The 23,890-nt window shown below is 38.1% G+C and overlaps 1 protein-coding gene across 7 annotated transcripts in view; it reads left to right on the forward strand.

The window, feature by feature from the left end:
• The window catches only part of VPS13B (vacuolar protein sorting 13 homolog B), a 449,295-nt gene that overhangs the window by 15,604 nt on the left and 409,801 nt on the right, over positions 1-23,890 (forward strand). For 4 of the 7 annotated variants that reach the window (XM_065054087.1, XM_065054081.1, XM_065054083.1 and 1 more), the window contains exon 4: positions 22,733-22,856. In XM_065054087.1, coding sequence (XP_064910159.1) covers positions 22,733-22,856 — 124 coding nt within the window. The remainder of the gene's footprint in view (positions 1-22,732; positions 22,857-23,890) is intronic. The other 3 variants (XM_065054088.1, XM_065054084.1, XM_065054086.1) reach the window with 1 other exon arrangement.

Here is a 23,890-nt window from a genome sequence, read left to right on the forward strand (position 1 = left end):
AGGGAAAGTAGCACAGTATCTTGTGAGAAACTTGTGCATTAATACGTAATGATTTTGGAAATGTATAAGTATCCTGAGTGCCAACACTTAAAAACATAATATAAATGCTGTAACTGTAACTTTAAGTATTGGGAGACTTTCTATGGAGACAGCTAAGAGGATGATGCAGAAGTTCATCAGTTTGAGGAACTGCACTGCAAGGTAGTTGTGGGCAGGTGACTCACCAAACTGGTCCATGTTAGCCAGCCAGCAATTCCTCTCTGCCATAGTCCCCTTCCTTCCCTGTGGTGTGGACTGAGGCCTTTGGGGAGCAGAGCCTGACTTGTTCTTAAATCTGAAATTCAGCTTCATCAGTGATGTACAAGTTGTATTTGTTGTTGTGCCGCTCAGGGTTCAAATCTGCAATCGCTGCTTTCAGAACAAGGTTGTCGCAGCAGAACAGTCTTCTCTGATCATGGTGATGCACCAGCTAGAAAAGGTGGTTTGGTTTCCGTTTTGCTATGGTTAATTTGGTGAATTGGTAATTGGGGGTGATGTTAGAATATGTATTATTGAATTTTGGAAAGGAACCCATTAGCACAGGAACAGAGACAAACAGTGATTGCTGCAGTGCAGTTGCTACAGAATCTCCTTTCAGAGCAGACCTTTGTTTTTTTTTTCCAAGTTTAAAGAGAAAAACAACCCACCAATTTTTTTTAAGACACTTGATGACTGAAAGTAGAAACTGACAAAAATATTAATTTATTTTAATTCTGCAGGTGGGCAAATAGGTATGAGTTAAAACTCAGATACCGCAACCTCACTGATTTATATTCCAGAAAATAGGCTTACTAAGGCAAATACAAATACTAACATGTAAGTGGTGTATTTCCCTTTATAAAAAGTACAGAGAAACTTCTGCTGTGTAGATACAGGTGTATGAAGTAGAAAGATTAAAGTAATCCTTGTAGCTTTACTGATTTTACTTACCTTTTTTTCTGACCTACTTGCAGCAAAGAAATATGTCAATAGTCAGTGTCTTTTTTCCAAGGTATAGGGTGCAAGGATTTATATATCATCTTTGGCATGATTCCTAGAAATCTGGGGTCAGATTCTGATTCAGCTTTCCCTGGCGTAGGTCTGGAGTACCTCAATTGATTTACTTTGGAGTAATTCCAGAGTTATCCCAATCCAGCTGACATCAAATCAGGACCCTACAATCCAGCTTTGTTTCATGTAGTCGGGTGAAGAGTTTGGATTGGTCTGGTTTAATGGGGAATGAGGTGAGGTAATGCATTTCAAAATATTTCCTTGGAGAGGAAGTAGTTTTTCCTCATTTGTTGATAGATTAAAGCATAGTTAAATTTGTTGGAATGTATTTTAGCTCCTCATTATAGCAAAACCTGCTATTTCAGAATGGGCATGATTCCTGATTTTGTAGTGGAAAAACCCTGTAATTTATCCACCTTTGGTAAAAGTATCTTAAAATTCCAGAAGACAAAATACTCTTAATTCTTTCAAGTGCAAAGTGTTCTCTGAAATTATAGCTTGTTCCTTTTGGAAAGAGAGGTGTTTTCTCTGAAGGAGTGTGATTCAATTATAGTTTATTAGGTACAGTTATTGAACTTAAGCAGAAAAATTGCCTTTATTCACCTATTGCTTGTGACTTACCTTACAATACCTGCACTTAAAGAGTGGTTCCTGATGAATAATTCTGATGCACAATTGATGTAGATAGATTTATTTTGAATACTTATGGGCAATTACAAACTCTGTCCCAGTGAGCTACGCTTTTTCCTGAATAATGAGGAAATGTTCAGGTTTAAATGTGCACTTTCTTTTATAAGGAAAAATCACTGTCTTATCTTTTCACAGGCCATAGAACCCCAGGGCAGTGGTGCTGTGCTGCTGGTGATATGCTGGACCATCCAGTCATCTCAGTAATTTTCTCAGTTTAACTGTTAAAGAAACATGAACTTTAACTGTAAATATTTATTTCTCTGCCTCTGGAGAAAATGGAACAGGCTTGATCCCTCTATTGAGAAATATGAAAAACTCTTTTTAAATTTTCTTCCTCTTTTTGGCATATTTGTGTAGTTCTGCCTCTGACTTGCTAAGAAACCATGTCCTGAGGCCGTCACCGTGGCTTACTGAGGATCCTGATTTGGTTTCCATTACCCGGATAACGTCAGCTTTGGACCAGCTGGTGTCTTGTGGGGCTATCTGTCAAAACGCAAAGATCTCAAGAGCCCAGAATGCTATAAGGTGGTGTCTTTCATTTTCAGTATAAGTCCTTATGCATTGCACCCAATTGGAGGATGAATAACACAAAGCTGCTTTATCCTTTCTTATTTTATATGCATGAACAATCCTTCTGGAAGATTTTCTTATAAAGGGCTCTATTGATTTTGAGTTCTTCAATTTGCAAGTATTTTCAGTTAAAGCTGAATGTGTATTTTGGTTTCGTTACGTAGCATTTTTCCTTTTCCTGTTAGCCTGTCAGCATTATTCCACATTTTAGGTTAGTGTTCCCTGATATGAAGTAACAGCTGCTGCAGTGGACAGTAATGTGTAATTACTTAGAATTAGGTCCAAAGCTCCTTAGTGCTGATATTTTAGAATTGTGTTGATAAGTAGTGACTACTTCTCAAAGAACCACAGTGGTTTTCCATGGAGTTCTGTGGCTGAGTGGTCTGATCGATGCATCCAATGCTGCTCCACAATCTGCTGTGGGGAGCAGTTGTGTTCCAGCCCTTTAGATGAGAGGGCTGCTCTTAGGTTGGCTTGTTATTCCTAGTGGCAGAAGAGTATCATATTTCCTGGCTTCTAGGACACTTCCTGTAGGTGAACATCATGTGTTGTATATGTGTGTAGTTTGCTGCCTTCTGGAAGCCTCTGCCTTCCTGCATCTCTGCTACATTCCAGGTATTTAAGCTTTCTGGCCCTGCAGGTTTTCTCCAGCAGAACCTGTCGAAGACCTGAGAAAGAGGGTGGACAGGCGTCTGCTACTGACTCCATACAGTTCATTCAGCCTTTTCCTGACAGTCCTCTTTCCCATATGTTCCTCAGATGTGGACAGTGATGGGCTGGTGGGGTAAACTGTTCTGAGAGTGGGAGGTGGCCATCTTTCCTGGAAGCTCTTCAACTCTTTTTTTCCAGTGTGTATTTAAATATGGGCTCATTGTATGATGTGGGAGAGGCTATGAGCCTCCTAGATAAAATGATTGTGGGGAGCAAGCTGCCTTCTCCACTGTGGTCATCTGGTGTGCAGCTGAGGTGCTGAGGAGAGGAGGCCAAAGGGAACATGCTAGATGAATTGTCCTGCCATAATGCATATGGCCTGTGGGCTATAGGTTGTTCATGTAGGTACCTGCTTATGGTTGTGAAGAAGCAGATTTTGCAGTAAAACTTCAGAAAAATACTTAGCGGCATGAGAAAAATCTGCTTAAGCCACAGTGAACTCTTAATTCTTTTTACCAGCCTTCCACAGGGAGGGAGCATCTGGTGGACAGAATGGATCAGAGTCCCCAGTGCATATGCTAGTGGTTCCATTGTCATCCACAGACATTACATTTTTGTTGATTTATTTTGTGCAACGAATAAAATTCATTTCCTGCTCCATTAAGGATGGTCTACTTTGCTTGACTTGCACAAAAATGGGCTATGGTTTTATCCATATAAAAGCTGAAAGCAATTGGGTAGCATGGAGTTAATGGTGGACACTGGTTTTTTCTTTTAATCTACTTACGTGTCTACAACAGTTCTTTTTATCTGGAATCCTCCAGTTGTTGATGGTGCTAAATTTTCTGCAGTTAACTTTCCTTCCTCAGGACTGGTATCTAAAGGTCAAGATACTCTCATTTTTAAATCCTTTGTTACATATCTAAGAGTTATTCTACTCATAAATGTGGCTTATAAAACTGTAGTTTGTTACCCATATGCTGATTGTTTAAGCACTTCTGTCCTCAGTTAAGTAAAACTAAGTGAACTGTGTGTGTAATTGTTGGAACAGCTGAGATTCACTTCTAATGCTGTGTGTATAACACAAATTAGCTTGTAAAAAGGGCATGCTGTGGCTTCTCAGTCATTTTTCTTTTGGCGTTTTTGAATACATAATTTATGCAAATGTTTTCTTTCTGTTGAAATTCCAATGTTGTTTTTAGCCTTTTTCTCTTTTGTCTTGGAAAAAACCAACCAAACAAGATGTTTGAAATAACACAGACCAGCATTTTCCTGCTTGTCCAAAGCAGGACCCTCCCATTTTTGGGACTGTTCAGTATTGAGTTGTAACTGGTTAAACTGCTGTTCTGTTGTCTGTGACTTGTTGCTTGGATGTCTAGTTCTCCATTCTGGGCTGTGTTTTCTTGGAAGTATGGCCGTGTTTTTCACCGAAGGGTCTAATGAGGTAAACGAATCCTGTGGGTACAGGGCGCCACCAGGGAGATGTTCTTTTGGAGGAGAGACCTGGGCACACTCAGAGCTAGTGTGTCTCGAGGCCATGCTTCACTTCAGGTGGATGGGTTTTTTTTGTATATGAAGAATTTTTTGATCAGATAAAATGCAGTTGTGTAGCTTTCAGGAATGTTGGAAAACTTTATTGGAAAGAGAAATACCAAAATACAGTTTTTCAGAAATCTGAAGGTAAACTTTGGTGCTTCCAATTGAATGATTTCTCACTCCCCCCCTGCTCCAGCATTCATCTTGGTCGTCTTGATCTTGTAGTAAAAGCACATATCAAGGTAATGAGACCATAGGAGCCTGATTGCAGTGAACTGGCCAGTGTTTTAAATCTGGTGAGGAACAGACTTGCTTCAGAATTGCCAGCAGACAGACATTCCTCTTCCCTCTGGTCATGCTGGACCTGGCTAGAGGTTGGTGGTTCTGGCCCACAAATTCTGAGTTTGGGATGTAATTCTATGATTCTGACTCTATTTGAGGGTAAAATGCAGCTGTTTTGAAACCAGCACTTCATGTGTTTATCTGTTGTTAAACCAGTGTGGTGATTATACTAATACCAAGCTCCTATTCAGTCCTTGGCACCAGTATTGTGTATGATGTTTTGTGTTTTATGGATACATAATGTTCTTGTATATGTACACTCAATTAAAAATCTTAATAGTGATGATACGTGTGTCTTTAATGTGTAATGTGTTTGTATTTTGTACTGTTTCGTTTTATTTAAAGAAACACGTTTCTTAGGTTTGTGCAAAAGGCTTATGTATAATCTTGTATAGGCAGAAAGCAAGGATGTATTTAAGTGGAGTGTTCTGCTATTTTCAGCATTTATCCCAGCCTTTGGGGAGACATGTAGTGCTTTCTTAAGCAGTTTCTAAATGTAACTTTCTGAACACATTCAGGTCATAATAGCATAAAAGCTTCCTTTGTACAGGATGAGTTGTTTTTTTTCCCCATCATTGAGCACTGCTGCAGTGAATTTAAATGTGATATGGTCCCGTCATCTGTGCTGGCTTGATGTAGTTTCTTGCACAAATCAAAATATTTCCAGGATTTATTTCAATTCTTGAGTGTAAATTCTTGTGTTCTGTCATGTTTACTCTTATTATTGAATAAGAAATGGTTTTGTTCATGCAAGGTTATCTTCTTCTTTCTACAATTTAAGAAACACAAATATATTCCTAAATATACATTGTGCCTTGGATTTGTTTTTGGTTTTCTGCAGTGTGTGGCCTGTTCAGAAAGAAACGGGCTTAATCTGTCTCCTGTTCTGCTTCTGACTGGCACCATATAGTTTCAAGTATATACTGATTAATCAGTAACGATTCTAAATGATCAACAGATGAGTCTTGCACGATGCAGGGATTTTTTTATTTGTGCCTGCACTGCAGTTCCAAGTCTTGTTTTAGAAATGGAAGGAGGGTGGCCAGGAGGATGGGAAGGGCAGACAGGGATGCTCATTGTCATCCAGGTCAGCATTGAACATTTTCAGTATGATTGTTACGCTTTCCTGCCTGAGAGATCTCATATTTTGGCTGTCTACTCATCGTTTACTCCAGATCCCTGCTTGCTATGCCACTTGCTGCTCTCAGAGATGCTGTTTTGCTACCTGAGCTCATACTTTGCCTTCCTTGTGCCAACCACCGCTCTCACTTCACAAACCCAGAGTGCTTCCCTTGCCACTGCATTTTGAATGTTAATGTAGATTTATTGGAGATACTGTGTAATTTGTTTTTCCTTAATTAAAGGAGTGCAAAACCTGAGTTTGGAAAGGGTTCACTTGTATTTTGAAGATGAGTAGCGCATAAGCATGATCCCCATCAGAAAGCCAGGCCTCAGAAGCTTGTCCTGCACTCTTGTACACTTTTCCATAAATATTTGCTTTATTCAGAATCCTGATTTAAACTAGGCTGAAAATTAGAATAGCAACCAGTTAGAGGACAAAAGTAGTTTTACAGTATTTGGAAACATATATTTCTTAAAGATTAACAGGTGCCTATCTGACAAAAACAGTTACATAGTGCTGTCTTTTTGAGTTTAAATTTATACAATTAAAAAATGCTGGATTCCATTGGAATGCATAATCCCTTTAATAGACTGTTTGGAGGAATCTCATAATTAAAAAAAAAAAATTGAACACTTGCACAATTTCTTCTGGGGGCTTCAATCTATTTTAATTTCATTTGGTAAGCAGAGGTAGTGTGTATAGAACTTTCTGATGTAGATTTTTTTTTTCCTGGCAGTAAAAATGCAAATAGAAGTAGTTTTTATGACACATCTATTTATAAATAGGTCTGTTTAGAAACTTTCACTTGATAGATAAAAAACTTTAATGAAAACCAGTTTACTTTAGGAAAAATTGCCTTTTCTTTTCCCTCTTGAGAAATCTACCCTTGTCTTGTTTTTCTATTTGTTCTTTTGGGAACTTCCATCTCTAAAAAGATGTTATTTCATGAATTGTTTAAATATTGGTGTTTTGTCCAAAGCTTCTCATGCGTAATTCTACGATTCTATAAAACCAGTTATATATTTTTGCTAGAATGTTACATATTTAAGACTGAAGTCAATTCATCATTGGGATGTCATGCCTCTTCTTATGATCCATTTTCTTAATTGTGTCATTGCTTTTCCAATATCTTAATGAAAATTACCCCTTTCAAGAGAATGTAGCTATATTCTTCCTTTAATGTATTAGAGAATGGTGATAAGTAATATGCATTTAAATATAAATTACAATAACAATGTAAAATGTGAACGCTTTTCTGCACTTCGTTTATTTTGCTATAGTCTAAGACTTGGAGGAAAAAAATATTAGCAGGAATGTACGTTGTATTTTGGTAGGAAGTGGGTTCACAGTATGGTTTGGGGTGTGTGATGTTTTTCCTTTTTTTCTTGTGTGAAGCTGCAGATGCGTGTTCCCACATATTGTGAGTTATATTATCTGCTCAGTATATCAGTTCTTGTGCTCCCGTGTAACAGCAGCTGTGACAAACTTCTAGCAACATGTAAGTTGTTGGAATAGAACTGGTAAGTGTATTGAACTTCAAAACTAGTCTCTAGTACATATAGCTATTCAGAGACAGTACTTGCTGGGCTTAGTCTCTATTATACTGAAAGTAGCCACCTGTTGGCGTTTGCTGTGTAGACAGCTCATTTTCATGGGCTGTGTGGGTCGTGCAGAGGGCTGCTTGTTGCTCCAGGGTTGTAGCATTTGAGGTGCGGCAGGAGCTCAGCCTGGGGACAGCAGCGTTGCTGCTCTGCTGCCCTTGTGGAACCTGCTGTGGGGTCTGCAAAGCCCCCGATGCCCCAGACTGCCCGTCTTGCTCACACATTTTCGTCCCCAGCCCTGCCCTCGCTTTGTGGGTGGCCCTGCGGGTTCTCCAGTTATCAACACTCACGTGTAGTTCTGTAGCTTTGCTCAGTGTGCTTCATTGCTGCAATGTGTCTTACTCTTAATTAATGCAATTCTGAAACCAATAGTTCGGTTGCCCAAAGATTAATTTGAAAATATTTAGCCATTTTAATTTCCTACTTAGTAGTGGCATCTGCACAAAATACCATGTGAGTAGCAGCAAGTTTCATGATTCTCTGGAGGGCATGGTTTGCTGCAGCTGGTTTTGCTGTACTCTTATACAATAAAAAGTTTTACTGAATATCTCATAACAAGCTGCTGTTGTACAGTCATGGTGGTATTTTGTAATATACCTACAATAATCCACCTGCGTGGTTTTCAGCAAAAGGTTTATTGAATTGTGTCTTCTCCCACTGCTGGCTGGCTCCTGCCTTCCCACCTGAGCTGGAGAAAGTCCCAGACTATGCCTGAAAGGGAATACTGGGGCAAAGTAACTTCAAAATTCTGGCTTCTTCCACCTGAGAAACACACTTCCTTCCTCCAGAAAGCAAAAACAAACAAAAAAACTCCCAACCTTGCTAGGTATGTGAAGGAACATGCTGTTCATTGCTTATCTTAAATGCTTGAACACAGCATCATTCTAACTGTGTTGTCTCATATGGTCCTTTATACCTCAGGAACAACGTATCTGAGGTGCATACTGGCACCTAGTTTCTGAACATTGTGCTGTGGGATATTTGGGTGGTTTAAAAGGTAGTCATCTAAACAACTGTACATTAGTGTGGGGAAAAGCGTGTTTCCAATAACTTTTATAGATCTTGCAGTATTTAACAGGCATCTGTAATAGCTGTGTATGTAATTGTCTCTCTATGATCAAAATCAATTATGACACACTTTTACAGTCAGATGCCAAATTAAAATTTATTGTTAAATGCAAGTGAGGTGTTTTTTTTTTCCATTTAATAATGCTGGAAATAAGACTTAGTGCTCTGTGTGTCGTTCAGCTTCGTATGTTGTAGTTGACTGAAGCATTGCTCTGAGTTGCTTATGGGAATTTTCTCATGCCAGTTGGTTTGGCTGTTGTTCAGAGAGCCATTTTCATAATTCCTTCCAAACTATTATGTTAAACTTACACATCTTACATATAATAAGCCATTTAGTAAATTTTAGTCCCTTTAAAATCTTGTAGAGAGACACTCGTGCATTAGAGGTTTACATAGCAAAAGAGCTCTCTGTGGAAGAGACTACAGGCAATGACTACTACTTTTTTCTTTTGTTGCATTAAGCCAAGTGACTGGCTGTGGTACAACTTGCATTCTTTGGAGAAGGTTGTATTTCTTGTGTATTAAAGGTGCTGTTTTTAGGGAGCACTTTTTGTTTGCTTGTTTCTACCACTCTGTTTTCTTGTTTCCTTTGTCTTTTGTCATCTTTGTCAAACTATCCCACTTCCATTTCTGATCATCTACTAGTCTGTCCTCTTTGGTACTATTCAGTAGTCGATATTGGGGCAAGTAATTATTGAAGAAGCTACCTACCATCCTGGATGAATAGGCTTTTAACACCAACAGAGCTTTTTGATCATGTAATCTGATTTTCTTCTAGAATATGTCTATAAATTGAACTAATTTCTCCTGATCTTCAGGGTTACCATAAATCAGTTTTTTTTTTTTTTGCTTGAGCTAACACTTGGGACCCAAAAAATTGTTTGGTGCCTGAAAGTTTTTCTTGGGTAAACTTATGAAGGATTTTTTTAAAGTTGATTGGGATGTTTGCAGGGCTAGCAATCCCAGGAAGCTGAATATCTGTGGCCTTGTTACTGAACTCTTGAAAGTACAAGAGAAAATTTCAGCTCAGTGATTTAATGATTCTCTCTGATGTATAAACTGCCCTGGGTCTGGTGCTCTCTGGGGTGCCTGCTCTGGGCTAGTGGCACTTGCAGCAGGGGAACAACATGAGGCTCTTGGGTGGAAGGCAGAACAAAGAGTGCTTTCTCCCTTTTTGCTCCTGCCATTAGGAAGAGGATGTTCAGAACCTGTTACAGAGCTTGGGGCACTGTCATTTGACTGTTTTAACAGTGGTAAACGTGGGAAAGTACTCAACTGGACTAGTAGTCTGTGGCTGGTATATATTTCTTCGAGATATTTGGCAAAATAAGCCATGTCATCTTGTGGTTGCATAAATACGGGTGGCTGGATGACTTACGCATAGAGGATGAAGACCAGAAAAGAAATGCTGAGCGTGTTGGTGCTTCTTGAGTCCTCTGGGACTGTGCAGCATGTATTGTTTCCTCAGCAGTGTGTGGAACATGCCCAATTTTTAGACTGTATAAGTAGCTCTTGTGTGATGTGTTGTTGTTTAATTCAACTGGAACCCCCTGCTGCTTTTCAGTGCTTACTTTTCAGTTACTGCGTTTTTCTGTCCTTCATGCCACTGACGCAGCGGTCAGCTAAAGTTCCTTTTGGAAGGGTAGTAATACTATAGTACTAGACTAGTACTGGTTTTGTCATTAGAGTTTTTATGAAAATCATAAAGGTTATCTGTACAATTGATGACTTTACAATATTCTGTATCATGATTTGGCATGAAGTTTTGTCCTCATAACATAGATGCTCTTTGTTTTTAGTCTGTATTGTTACTATTTTCTTTTTCAAAGATCAGCTAAAATCTACAGGTTATCTATCTCCAGTATTGCATCTCTTGTTTTTTTAACCATTGCATTGAAACTCCAACTCTAATAATATTTAAAATTATTTTTTATATTTATTTTTTTCTGTTTAAACTGTATTTGTTCATCCTAATTCTTCAGATATATCCCTAATGGGATAATTTAAAAAAAGACTCTGTAGATAGAAAAAGGCTGTTTGTAATTTGTCACTAATGCTCGCTCACATATAAGTGTGCCTATGTTCTTCCACAAAGGGAGCAGGATTAGGATGAAGTTCTAACTACCAGATCAAGTTTCTAAAAACATAGAAAGTCACAATGTAGGAAACATAGTTCAGTATATTTAGAAAGATGGATATTGAGAGATCATTGTGTGACTGTGTTGAGACTCATATCGGTGTGATGCACTTCCACAACAGTGTTCTGTTGTAACTTTATGTATTGTCAGTTTGAGCCTTCTGTTAGAGCTTAGAAACTGATTTTGAGGTTCCTATGGATGTTGAAGTACTATTTAAGCACTTGGCACTTCAGTGTTTGTTCAGTAGGAAGTGGAGGTCTGTGGCTTTTTGCATCTGGGTTTATTGACCAGGAAATTTGGAAATAATACTGTGCCAGCCCATTAGCTCTGTGAAAGCCAGATGCATTTTTTTATTTCTTATCAAGTATGTAAAAAAAGAATACTTGATCTCTTTGTGCAATGAATCACAAACTTGTGTTCCTGCCCCAACGGTAAACCTTGACAATGAGCAGCTCCTGGAATCAGTTGGCCATGGTTATTGAAGATTTCAGGAAAAAAAACATTGATCAAGCTGACATGTTTTAGAGCGTTATATTTCTAGAATACTTCAATATGTATGTATCAGTACTTAATGCTGAATGAACATAACTTTTAAAATTTTATTTTATTGGTATATAGAACCCATTCAGACGTGATAGATGAATGTCCAACTTCGTACGTTCAAGTACGATGTAGCTGAACCTGCTCTGTGAGATGTGGGGTGAATATTTGGTCCACAGGCTGTTGAAGGGGGAGGGAGGGGAAGGACAGGATTGAGACCTGCTTGGCAAGAGTGAATCTGTGTGTGTGTGGTGGAGTTGGGAGAGGATGGACTGTGGCCTGTGCCACAGGAGGGTGCTAAAGCGTGGACCTCATCCCTGGGTGATTGCTGTGGGTGGACAATCCAGGATTACCTCGGTGCTTAAGTTCTTGGTATTACCTAAAATTCAGATCAAGTTGTGTGCTTTTTTTTTTTTGTGAACAGGGATTTGCCTTCTGGCTAATGTCATTATCTGTTCCAACTCCTCCTCAGGACTGCAGATAAAATGCATCAGTCCAGTAAAGCTCTCTTTTTATTTGGTATGAACACAGTGGCACTTGAATAAATTTCTAGTATTGTGGGTAGTATGTCTTGAGTTAGTTTTTGAAGAAGCTAAAACTATCCACCATCCCGACATATATCCAGTCTAAAATGATAAATAGTAGAGAAACCTGAATGAGTTGATTATTTAATGGTGTGTTACCTGTGGTTATTCAGGTCAACTGTAAATTTATAGAACGTATTTCTTTAAGTAAATAGATAAAAACCTGATGGATTATAGATGTAAGAGAATATTTTTGTGCGTTAAACTTCAAATATATTTTCTGGCCTGTGTTATTGAGTAGTTTTGTTACCGATGATGTTCCATGTTTTAATTTGAAACGAGATATGTTATTTTCTTCTCCTCCGCTAAATCCTCCCTGAGCTTTCCTGCTTGGCATTGTATGAGATTAGAGAGTGTTTCCATGCTTTTAACTTTCCCACATGCATATTTTTTTCTCAAAGTTCTTTTGAATCTTATTTCTCTATCCTGTTGTTCAGTTTTTAATCTCTTTTACGTGTGGCTGGAGTCCCCATGCCCCAGCTTCTTTCAGAATATTTGTATGTTTTGTTCCCTTGGGCACTCAACTTCATTTCTTGCTGACACTCACTTTCCTCCCTCGTTTTAAACCTGTACTCCTTTTATAACTGCAAATTAGAGCAGAGATAAAAGAAAAAATATTTTCCATTCAGAATGATTGGCACAGAGTTGGGAGGAGAGGTTTTGCTCTTAACTTTGTATTAAAAAATATCCCTTCTGATTAGCTTGCACCAAGAAAAGTGTTATTCATTTGAAGAATTTTGAATGTCAAAATTTGTATAAAGAAGTGGCATGCACATGGTGGTCACTAGAAAGAATAATAAATGTTGGATTCTTATAAAAAGTCTGCTGCCTGAGAGGAGACATGTATTTTAAACTCAATGTGATAAACTTTAAGCTATGTTATAATTATATAGGTCTTTTGTAAAGCTTCACAACAGTTATAATGTAGTGTTGACAGCTACACTTCTAATATATAGCATTCTGGTGGTTATGTGTGATTGCTGACTATTTTAGAAGATAAATTATTGTTTGTTTAGGTTTGAGGTAATGTTTCAAAAGCTTTCTTATTTAGAAAGCAGTACATTATAAAGAGCAATAAATTCCTTGAAATGGTGTACACGTCACAGACTGACAATTGCAAAAGAAATGACTGATTGTGAGTAAAAACTCCTTAATGTACATGTTTTGAATAAGTTGTACCTATGTGTACTTTTTCACATTTATTAACCAGGAAGCTTTTGCAGCCATTCAGCCAGCTTTGTACTTTAGTGTATTAGTTTTGTTAACTAATGTTATTTAGATAAGATGTAATCAACAAAATACATTTGGTGAAAATCTGTTCTTCCCCATAGTGGTATTTGAAGTTAACTTAAAAAGAAAAAATAAAAATAAATGCAGAATTTCAAATGAGTCCTTACAAATACAGTAGGGCTATTAATATATAATTTAAAGTTTAAATACAAGCTTTTTTATAAAATTGTCTTGTTTTAATGGAAGTTTTGCTTGAGACAGCTAAATAGCTGGAGATACCTGGAATCCTCTACCAACTTGGCTGCTTTGTTTAGAATCTGATCAGCAGAAAAGTTAGAAAAGTACCCGAATCAGGACAAATGATGTTTCAGCCAAGTATATGGAAGTCTCTAAAATTTAACCTACAATTGTACACACCCAAATATTTTAATTTGTTAAAGCTATTTGAATACCATTCATAAATGGCATTAATGATACTATTACATAGTATTGCATGTATGTGCATAGAATGCACCAAACGTATATTGCATGAGAACAACTATTGGAAATAAGTTAGGAAATAAAATTTTGTCTTAATATAGCACTAAGAAGCCATTAGTATTATTTTTGTGAAGGCTGTGCTTAATTCTGAAAAATTGAAGTATCTTTTACTACTCTCATGTCAATTTATCAAGCTCCTGCAGTAGATTGTATTGTATACAGAGATCTTACTTTCTGTTTAATTCTACAAGCTTTTGAATTTGCAGAATGCAGTGAAAACTGTAGAGTTTGTGTTGCTGTGCCCACGGCTGATAATCTCATTCCTACTTGAGCCTCCCTGGATCAGTAAAAAGATCCTGAAAAGTGTCATTCCCAGCTGGGGAAGGATTCCCCTGGTGCCTTTTCTGTGGAGAATGGCCACAAGCTCATATTTGGCTTGGTCTCATACAGTAAGTGAGGAGGAAAGAACTGCTGGGCTAAGATCTGTGACCCCCAATGCTTTTCAGTTGTGTTGGATTTTAAGCTTGCTATCTTAAGGAGGCCAGATGTGCATGATTTTATCTGTCATTCAGTCTTGTCTTCCTCTTCTTTCTCACCGTTCCATTAAATTTTGAACCTATTGACTAGTTTGAAACAATTTTGATGGGGAATTAGTCACTTTAAGGATAATAACCTATAAATTGATCAGTGGCAGCTGGGGAGAACCGAGTGGGTGTACTACTTCTGACACTGGCATGTACAATCCTTTGCCATTTCATTATCTCCTTTCCTCTCTTACCCCCCCCCACCAGCTGTTGAAGGACAAACCCTGCCCAAATGATGCTTAGCAATGAAAAGAGCTTGCTTGGATAGCAGGTTCTCCAGGCAGAGCTTTGTGCCTCAGGCCTTTCTCTGTCATGTGTCAGGGATTTGTCCTGATGTTAGAAATTTGAGAGCTGGGGATTATTCCACATGAGGCCTTGCCTGTAGGTAGAGTGCTCAATAGTGTTCAGAATTAGGAGAAAAATTGGTCTGGACAGTATTATACCTTCCTCTGAAGGAAGTGGGTGGCAAGGCTATATGGTAATAAAAATTATTACTACGTCCTTGGCAGGTGCTTGGTGGAAGGAGTTTCTGCACGTGGGGTCTGGCTTTCTAATAAACTGCTGTAGGAAATGAGTTAGGCGAAAGTACCACTCAAAGAAACAGTGAAATGGAGCTGCAACTACAGCCCACTAGGACAGTGCGGAAACAAGTACACTTGATCATCTGCCACCACAAAGGAAAGTGATGTCTTGGTGAAGAGTGTGGTGCTGCTGGTTCAAACGGGTTTTGGGACTAGTGCTAGTCCTCTAGCAGGTGGAACAGATTACAGTACTAAGGGTGACCTGGAGTGGCCAGGTTTTTGCTAATGGCTCTCAGATGTTGTTTAATGAATCAGTGATGTGATCAAGCCATGCTCACAATGGTATTTTGATCTTCCTGTGGTGTTCAGGACACCATACTTGATAAAACGCTGGAGAAATAGCTGTCATCTGTAACAAGGATGAGAGTATGTCCAGTCTTTGGGACAGTGTCTTCCCAAATAATGCACAAAAAATGTAAACTGGTCTAAATACTGTTACTGAACAGAGAAGAAAGGGAATGCAGTGGCGTAAGAAAAAAATGTTTGTTGTGGTGCTGGCCAGTTCAGTGGCTGGACCTGTCTGTGGGTGACATGGGCCTGTAGCAGCCTCTGAACAGCATGTTAGGCTGGGTGACAGCAGAGCAGTCAAACTGTTCTGGAGTTTCCTGATGTGGAGATAAACTGTTTCAAGGTGTTATTCAGACTTAAATTTCAAGAGAAAGTTGGGCTTTTTTAAAATAGATACCGGTTCATTTAACACTACTAGATTTCATTGTTTCTGAACACAAGTCAGAAAAGAGATTAAGGCTATGTCTTGTCCCATGTCTTCTCATGTTTGCAGTCTGTTCCCCTGCTTGTGTTTCCTGTCACTCTTTCCTCCCAGGCCTTCAGGATAAACTGTTCCAGCCACTCCTCCTTCTCATTTTTAGGCACAAAGAATCTGTGAGGTAGGAGGACCCTTTTTACCTCCCATCCGTCCCGCATCAAGGATGCCCCACATGGTCTGTTTTGCTGAAGGAGCCCAGCTGGCGCTAGTCTTTCTGCTCCATCTCTCCTCTTGACCCCTTTTCTTTCAGGCCACCCTGGTGTGAGAATTACTGAGTCAGCGTTCTGTGCACTGTGAATTTTGTGGAACAGACATTTACAAATTACCTTTCTCATCCCTTCCATCCTCCCTTCTATAGTAATGCCAAATCTTGAGTATAGCTGCCAGTTGCTACTGTAATATTTCTTACTGTTTGTTGTTTTCTTCTTTGTAGCTTTGAGAGATCTAGTCATGGATGAGGACTCTGCTGTGCTAGGTGTTAAACAAACACAAATTAATGTCACAGGATTAGGATGCCTCCACTTGTATCCCCCAAAACTGGGCAAATTCCCTGTAACATGAGGAAGAGGGAAATCTTTAAAAAGCTTATCGTATGAGAAATTGCAGAAAAGCCATTTTGAGATGTTTATATGTATTAAAAAGCACTTACATCCTGGTAGGTGGCCTCATAATTTTTTTAAAACACAATAAATATCAAACTTTACTAGATAATCAGTTAACAGTTTATAATAGAACTTCTTTCCAAAATGCAAAGATATTTGTACAACTCCCCTCAAATGACTTACAAAGTCATTGTCACTCTGTCTTGGATATTGAGAAATTGGAGCACTTAGTGAGAGCAGCCTGTTTTATTTGTCTTTGGCTCTGTGGCCTTATAACCGTAGGCTATCAGATTCTGACAGCTCCCTTTCTTGTAAACAAAGGAATGTTCCTCTCAAATATTTCCGATAATCAGCTAATCAAACCAGTAGCAACATCACAGGGAGATGTTATTGCCCAGAATAGCAGATAGCACACATTTTGACTTCTACAAGCTTCTTGGCTGTCACTTGGGGCTGCTGTGGCAGCATTTTAGCCTGTTTACAGCTTTCACATGGATTTCTAGCTCCTGTCGCTGTTTCTGAGCACATAGTGCTGTGCTGGTATAGAATTAACAAAACATGGCTTATGATAACAGACTGAGGGATGGATGTAACCTCCTGATCTAGTACAGGTATCTTAGCGTGCCTTGCTGGTCCCTGCTGCTACTCATTTCTCTGAATCTAAAATCAGCCGAAATCAGATACAACAAGATGCAAATTCAGGCCAACATCTTGTTAAATTATTTCTTGATTGCTCCAGCTTGTCTATTATTCTTAACCAGGTCACCCTGGTTTATTTCCCCCACATACCAAGGTGCTTCGCCTCTGCACCTGTGCCCCAGATTCCTTGATATTTTTCTATAGTCTGGTAAAAACAATTAAGTACAAAAATAAAGACATTCCATCATGCTCTCATCTACCTTAGAGAAAGGTGGAGCTTAATCTCAGAGTACTCACTCAGAGTTATGTGTTATGCCAGTCTAAAAAGTTTTAAAATTGGGTATTGCAACAGTGAAATTAAATGGACTCTCTTCAATAGACTTAGGAAGATATAAGTGTATATGTATAAGCTATATATAACTTCCATATATAATACAGAACTCCTTAACTATTCTAAAAAATAGCAACCCCGTCTGATTTAGCTAAATCCTCAGTATTTTGTACTGTCATAATTTTTAGATAGCTATACATGTGTGTTGTTTTAAAGTTAGTTTGCATTAGGCTACTAACTCATACCTTCCAAAAGATTTACGGATGTTGTTTCCGTCACCAATTTTTCTGTTTCAGTGGCATTATGCTTCTAGTTTGCTGTTGATTAGAAAAATAATGAAATTAATTTTCTGCTCCTATATTTCAGTTTGTTTGTTGTTAACTCTTAGTAAAATATTCTTTGCAGAATAATTGTGCAATGAAACTATTGAGGCTGTAGAAGAGTTGATGACTTGTTTGTGAGTAATGCTTGGCCTATGCTAGCCAGCAGAAGTGTTGCAAGGTTAGACAGAAGTGTAGTATGAATGAATATGTCTGTTTGTGTATGTATGTAATGCATATTGACAATTACATAGCAGTGGAACATAATCAGATATGTTTTTCAAAGTAATATCTTGAGAGGGCTTGCCATTTTATTGAAACTTGTAGAGTATTCTTAAGATAATATTTTTTTAAAACTTGTGTTACCTTTGTTTCATTTTTGCATGGAGAGGAATCATAGAGCCATTTGGGATGATCTCTGGAGATAATCTAGTCCAACTTCATTCCCAAAGCAAGACTTATAAGAGCAGGTTGCATCAGAGCTTGGGCAGCCAAGTGCTGAATGGCTCCAAGGACTGAGACTCCTCCCCTGATCACAACCCTTTGAGCCAGCCTGAGTCCAGCCACTTTTTCACCCAGTGTATCTCCCACTGTCCAGCTGATATGTCACCAGTTTGGGAATAAAGTCTGTTCAAGAGACTGTGCCAAAGGTTTGCTAAATTGAACATATTCTGAAGATTAAAGTCTTGCCACAGACCTCTAACTACTCAACCATGTAAGCACAGTCTGCTAGTGGGAAATGAATTAATCTCTTGCAGTTTTTGCATCTTGCAATGTAAGATATGCTTTAAAGAAATAGAAATGGGTATCTCTTACTGACTGAAAGGATATTAAACACGTTTTAGAAATAACAAAGGATGAGAAAAAGTTTTGTAGAGGAAGAGAGAAAACAGCGATGGAGAACTCTGCAAGTTTGTACACTAGGTACTTAGGATCAATTCAGATTTTAAAATTTTGATTTACAATGGTCATTGTTTTTACACATTTTCCTGTTGTGTGTGTGTGTTTTTTAAACTCAGTTTTCTTTAACTTCATTTGCTGAATGCAGAGGGACAATATTTGCATAAATAGGTGAGTGATCCTCAAGAGAAAAAATTATTTTCCCATTAAGCATACTTTTGAGGCACTTTGGAGGTCTTGCACATAGGATATATATATATTTTAAAATGAGAAAATGTCTTTAAAGAGAAAAAGAACTATCACAGTATCACAGTATGTTTGGGATTGGAAGAGACCTCAAAAGATCATCTAGTTCAGTCCCCCTGCAGGAGCAGGAACACCTGGATGAGGTTACACAGGAATGTGTCCAGGCAGGTTTTGAATGTCTCCAGAGAAGGAGACTCCACAACCCCCTGGGCAGCCTGTTCCAGTGTTCTGTTACCCTTACTGAGAAGAAGTTTCTTCTCAAATTTAAGTGGAGCCTTTTGTGTTCCGGCTTGATCCCATTACCCCTTGTCCTATCATTGTTTGCCACCGAGAAGAGCCTGGCTCCATCCTCATGGCACTCACCCTTTATATACTTATAAACATTAATAAGGTCACCCCTCAGTCTCCTCCAAGCTAAAGAGACCCAGCTCCCTCAGCCTTTCCTCATAAGGGAGGTGCTATGTATTTTAAATTTGGAAAACAGAATAATGAATGATGATAATAACCTCTACTTATTAGGAAAGATCATAATAAACCTCATCTGTTATGTGTTCAGGTGTTGTCAATTGTAATTCACTTTAAACCTTGCCATAACTGTTTTATATTACAGTAGAAAATTGACTGAGGAACTTGCATATAAATTTGCTAGCCTAGGTGTCTTTAGCATTATGACTTGCATAGTTTTAGAAGTAACCATAGTGCTCTGTAAAAACATTTCAGCGGAGTACCTGATCTGACACATGTGCAAAAAAGGAAAAAGGAGCCTGGTTGTGCAAATTTCTTTTTGTCCTGATCCAAGGTATATTTGTATAACAACACTCATAAGTAGGGCCTAGTGATAAAATTTAAGTTTTCTAGGCTTTATGTATGATGCAAGCTGTGAGAAAAGATATTTTTGTAAATGAGTAGTTTTCTTTAAAAATCATGTCTCTAGATACATCATGAGTATTTTTAGTTTTCTGCTGCTGTGACTTGTTTGGGATCACTCTTGTTCATGCTCAAATGAACAGGCATTTACCCAATCTCATACTATAAGCTACAGTTATTTGAAAATGTAACTCCCTTCCCACCCCCAGTATAATTTTGACTGTAAAATGTTTGTCATCTGGTGTGAGGTGGATTTATGGGAGCGTGGTAGTTTTAGTGCCTTTTGGCGGGGTGTTTCTGGTGACATCACTGTGATCTAGACAGAGTGTGTGACTCTAGTTGGTTCCAGTGTTAAATAGTTTCATAATTATGCTGGTTTTGGCAGTTTGCTTGGAACTTTTTCCCATCTCTTTAATGAACATGTTTTACTTCTGGGCTTATGAGACAGCCACATGTTTGAGAAATTAATAGTGTGCTCTTAAAGTTAACATTGAGCAGAAGTGTGCAGATACAGAAAGCTTTTGGATATACGTCTACATAGGAATGTAGTTCCTATAAGGTCATGGGCACTGTTATCGTCTTCCGGCAATGAAAGAATACAGCTTTTGCTTTATGAAGTATAAGTAGCTGTTGCAAAAAATGGTGTGTTCATGCTCAAATAAAAACCCCGTGTCCAGCTCTTAAACCTTTTTGATAATTGTGTAATGTAAGGAAATGAATGGATGTTATCCCATGTTAAAATAACTTTTTCAAATATTTGGTCAGGTTGAATTCTTCTTAAATGTAGGTATATTCCGTTACTTCATGTGAATTAAGACTGAGATAAATTTTTGTGTGTTGCAGTTTGGCACCATCTTGGAACATGTCCACTTTTTTGATGACTTTTAGGTCCAGCTTGCTCTAAATGGTTGCAAGCATTTGCTGTCACAACAGAATTGTAGCTGAGGGAAATATTAAAAGCTTATTGTATTGAATTTATTTATAGGTTAGGATTTGAGACTTACTTTCAAAACCAACACAATCTTAAGGGTTTTTTTGCCCCTTTTGAACAGCGTAAACCCTCCAAAACCCAGTGTGTTGGTGTGTGTTCCTAACTGTTTGAAAGTGGTAAAAGCTTAAACCATTCTTATTTCCTCTTTAAGTGTTAGTAATACTCTATATGATTGAAACACTGCATAGATTTTGCGTGAAGTTACGAGAGGACTCATCAAACGTGGTTATTTCAGCATGCAGATAGTGAAGATAGACTTGAATGTAGTCAGGCTTGATACAGTTAACACTTCAAAAATAGAATGCCTTCCCCATCCCTCTGGGCGCCCCTCTCTTTTTCTCATAGCCAACATAAATATTAAAAGGCAAGGGTAATGTGATCCTATCAGATCAAATAATTAAATAGCTGCACCGCAGCGTTCTGTACAATCCACAAGTGAGCTCAGGAAAGAAGGAAATGTGCTAATTGAGCTGTTTGGTGACTCTGACATGACGGGTTTTTTTGCAAGTTCAAAACATAAATAGCAGTATGATGACTCATCTGAAAAAATATTTTCATGCTGCATATGAACTAGTTTCCAAGAAAGAGGTTATGGTTAAAAGTTATTTCAAACATTTCAGTTTAAAAGCTTTTGATCTATTTTTTCTCAGTAAGCTAGAGACATGAAGGAGAAGTGAGATTTTCTGATTACAGAATGTACATGTTGATGAAGAGGCTTCTGTCACCCCAGGTTTAAAGAAATTACACTGTAGTTAGAAGTTCTGAGAGAGTCTTCAGGAGACTCACATTCTTTGACGAAAAGCATCAGAAGGTCGTCAGGGATAAGAAATTAAACAAATGCCCTCCAGACAGAGTGGATGCTAAACACCCATTTCATTTTTTCATGCACTGGAATGGGAAAGTCCTGCATGACTGAAATGGCCACATAACCATAAATTAAAAAACAACACACAGTTTGTTTCAATACTATATTACTGACTGGAAGATCTCAAATCTTTTATGATAATTTATCCTTTTAGAAGCTATCTTTTACCCTTCTAATGTGTGAATGAATTTGTCTTCTGCAATTTTTCCAAATAAGTTTAGCCTTCTATTTTTTTTTCCCCCAGGCTAACATTATATTGCTCATCATTTTTTTTTTTCATAGTGAAATGATATTTCCACTTTATCAGACAGTTTCACTCTGTGTTCTGTTTTTGGACCATGGAGTGGAAGGAAAGGAATGCTCCAATTGTTTTTGAATTTGTAGACTTCTATTTAAAATATATCATTACATGTAACTTTAAATTTTTCATGCAAAAAACCCCACAAAACATGAAGAAGTAAGTACTGTGAAGGTTCTTTTTCACAATTTCTTTGAGATTATTAAAAATGTCAGGCAGCATGCAGGTGAACACGTGGTCTGTCCTGTACAAAACCCCAAGACAGTTTAAGCAGTTTCCTTTCGGTGGTTAGAGGACTTAAAAATATTATAGTTTCATACTACAGCACTTGACATTTGTTCCCCAGAACCTTCTTTCTGTGAACATGTTATGTGATCCTAGTAGTGCCATGACCCAGAGAGCATTTCTCTCTTTTTGCTGAAGACTACATCTATCAAAGAGAGAACTGGCTTGGGTCAAAAGCTGTAAACATTTGCTTCTTCTCTAACCTGCTCTTCTAACATGCCTACAAGAATACTTGCGTTACTTCTCTTAGTTTTCTTGCACATGAGTCTTGCAGTTAAACTGTCATTCTGGAATGTAATGGGAACACTAGTAAGGTATTTAAAACACTACATTCAGTTAAAATTTTCTTGTATCTGCACATTTCATCTTGTAAGTCTTATATTGTGTTCTCTATTTATGAATGTGTTTCCTGCTTCTGAGTTCCGTGAGGTGAACAAGTTAAATAGAATGTGAAGATGAGCATGCTGTCTGCACATTCATCTTTTCTGGGGCAATGTTTTACTGTTTTAGAAGTCTGCAAAAATATTTTGCTTTTTGTATCAGCTTCAATTAGCTGTATTAGGAAGGATATGACTCTGACTTCTTGGAATCATCTGAGAAGGTTTTTATGAGTAGGTATGTAAGCTCATAAAATTTAGTAGTTTCTCATATTTATTTCGTTAGTCTTCAGGGCGCTGTTTCTGAAGGAATGTTTCAGCAGAAATGCAGCTAGATAAAATGTATTGAGTTGTAATTAATAATTAAATGCCTGAGGTTTTTTTTAATAAAAATGAAATTATTAATTGCAGCAGTAGCAGAAGTTTAATTCACCAAATCTTTACCCCACATTTATTTTCTTTTTATTTGGTCAACTCAATTGCTTTCTTTTCCTCTAGCAGGAAGATCATGAAAGTTGTGGTTCCAGTTCAACAAACCGCAGTACCACAGAAAGTGTAAAATCGGCAGTAAAACCGCGACGAGTTCAGCAGTCTGCTTCTCCTGACCCTGATTTACCTCCAGGTAATCCATAATTTCAGAAGCTTGATTGTATTTGCATGATAAAGATAATTAAGTTTCATTCAGGTGGCCACAGTTGTCTGGGTTACGCTATTATATCTCTGTTTACCTACAAATCGCATAAAATGAGTGAAATACTTGAATATTATAAAATTACAACAAAATGTAGTTCATGCTTCTATTTATTCCTTCAGTTTTGTCGAATCTTTAAATTTTCAGAACTCATAGTGCAAGATAGATTAGTGTGAGAAACACATGGTAGGGGCGGTGTGTTAGATTTTTGTCCTCTCCTGCTCTGGTTCTTCTGTTTCTGAATCGCTCTGTTTTCTGCTGCTCATTAACTGCTCAGTGATTCACATTAAGTTATTTTCTTGTAAGTTTTCAAATTCTTATAGTAGTTTTAAAGGTAAACATTTCTCTTTAGGAAAGTAATGATTCTGAGTGATGTTTCTTATTTGAGTCCTGGTAGAGATGTTTACCATTTTTGCCCCCAACCCTCTCCCCCCTTCCCGACTGGCTCAGTTGAACCTGGAGATTTTTATATGATATAAAAATGCTTAAGTATATATCTGATTACTATTGCGTATGAGTTTGCACAGAAATTTGGAGTATGAGGTTTTGTTTTGTGCAGAAAAATGAAATTGGAGAGTACTGGAATGAATTGCAAGTTGCCTTTTGAGGACATCTGATTTTTAGATGGGTTAGAGACATGGCAGTTTTGTGTTAGGCTCTGTTAAAGCTCTGAGGCCAGGCTGTCTGGTGGCTTGGAACTGTGGGACCCTGGGCATCCCTGTGTCCCACCATGGACAGCGCTTCAGCTCTGGTGCTTCTGGACCTTTGGGTTTGATGTGGGAACATCAGGAACATCTGCAACTAGATCAGGTTGCTCAGAGCCCCATCCAGCCTGGCACTGAATGTCTCCGGGGATGGAGCATCTACCACCTCTCTGGGCAACCTGGGCTGGTGTTTCACCACTCTCATGGTAAAAAATGTCTTCCTCATGTCTAGTCTGAATCTCCATGCCTGTAGTTTAAAAC

This window comes from Columba livia, chromosome 2 (assembly GCF_036013475.1).
Source record: "Columba livia isolate bColLiv1 breed racing homer chromosome 2, bColLiv1.pat.W.v2, whole genome shotgun sequence".
Classification (NCBI taxonomy): Eukaryota; Metazoa; Chordata; class Aves; order Columbiformes; family Columbidae; genus Columba; species Columba livia.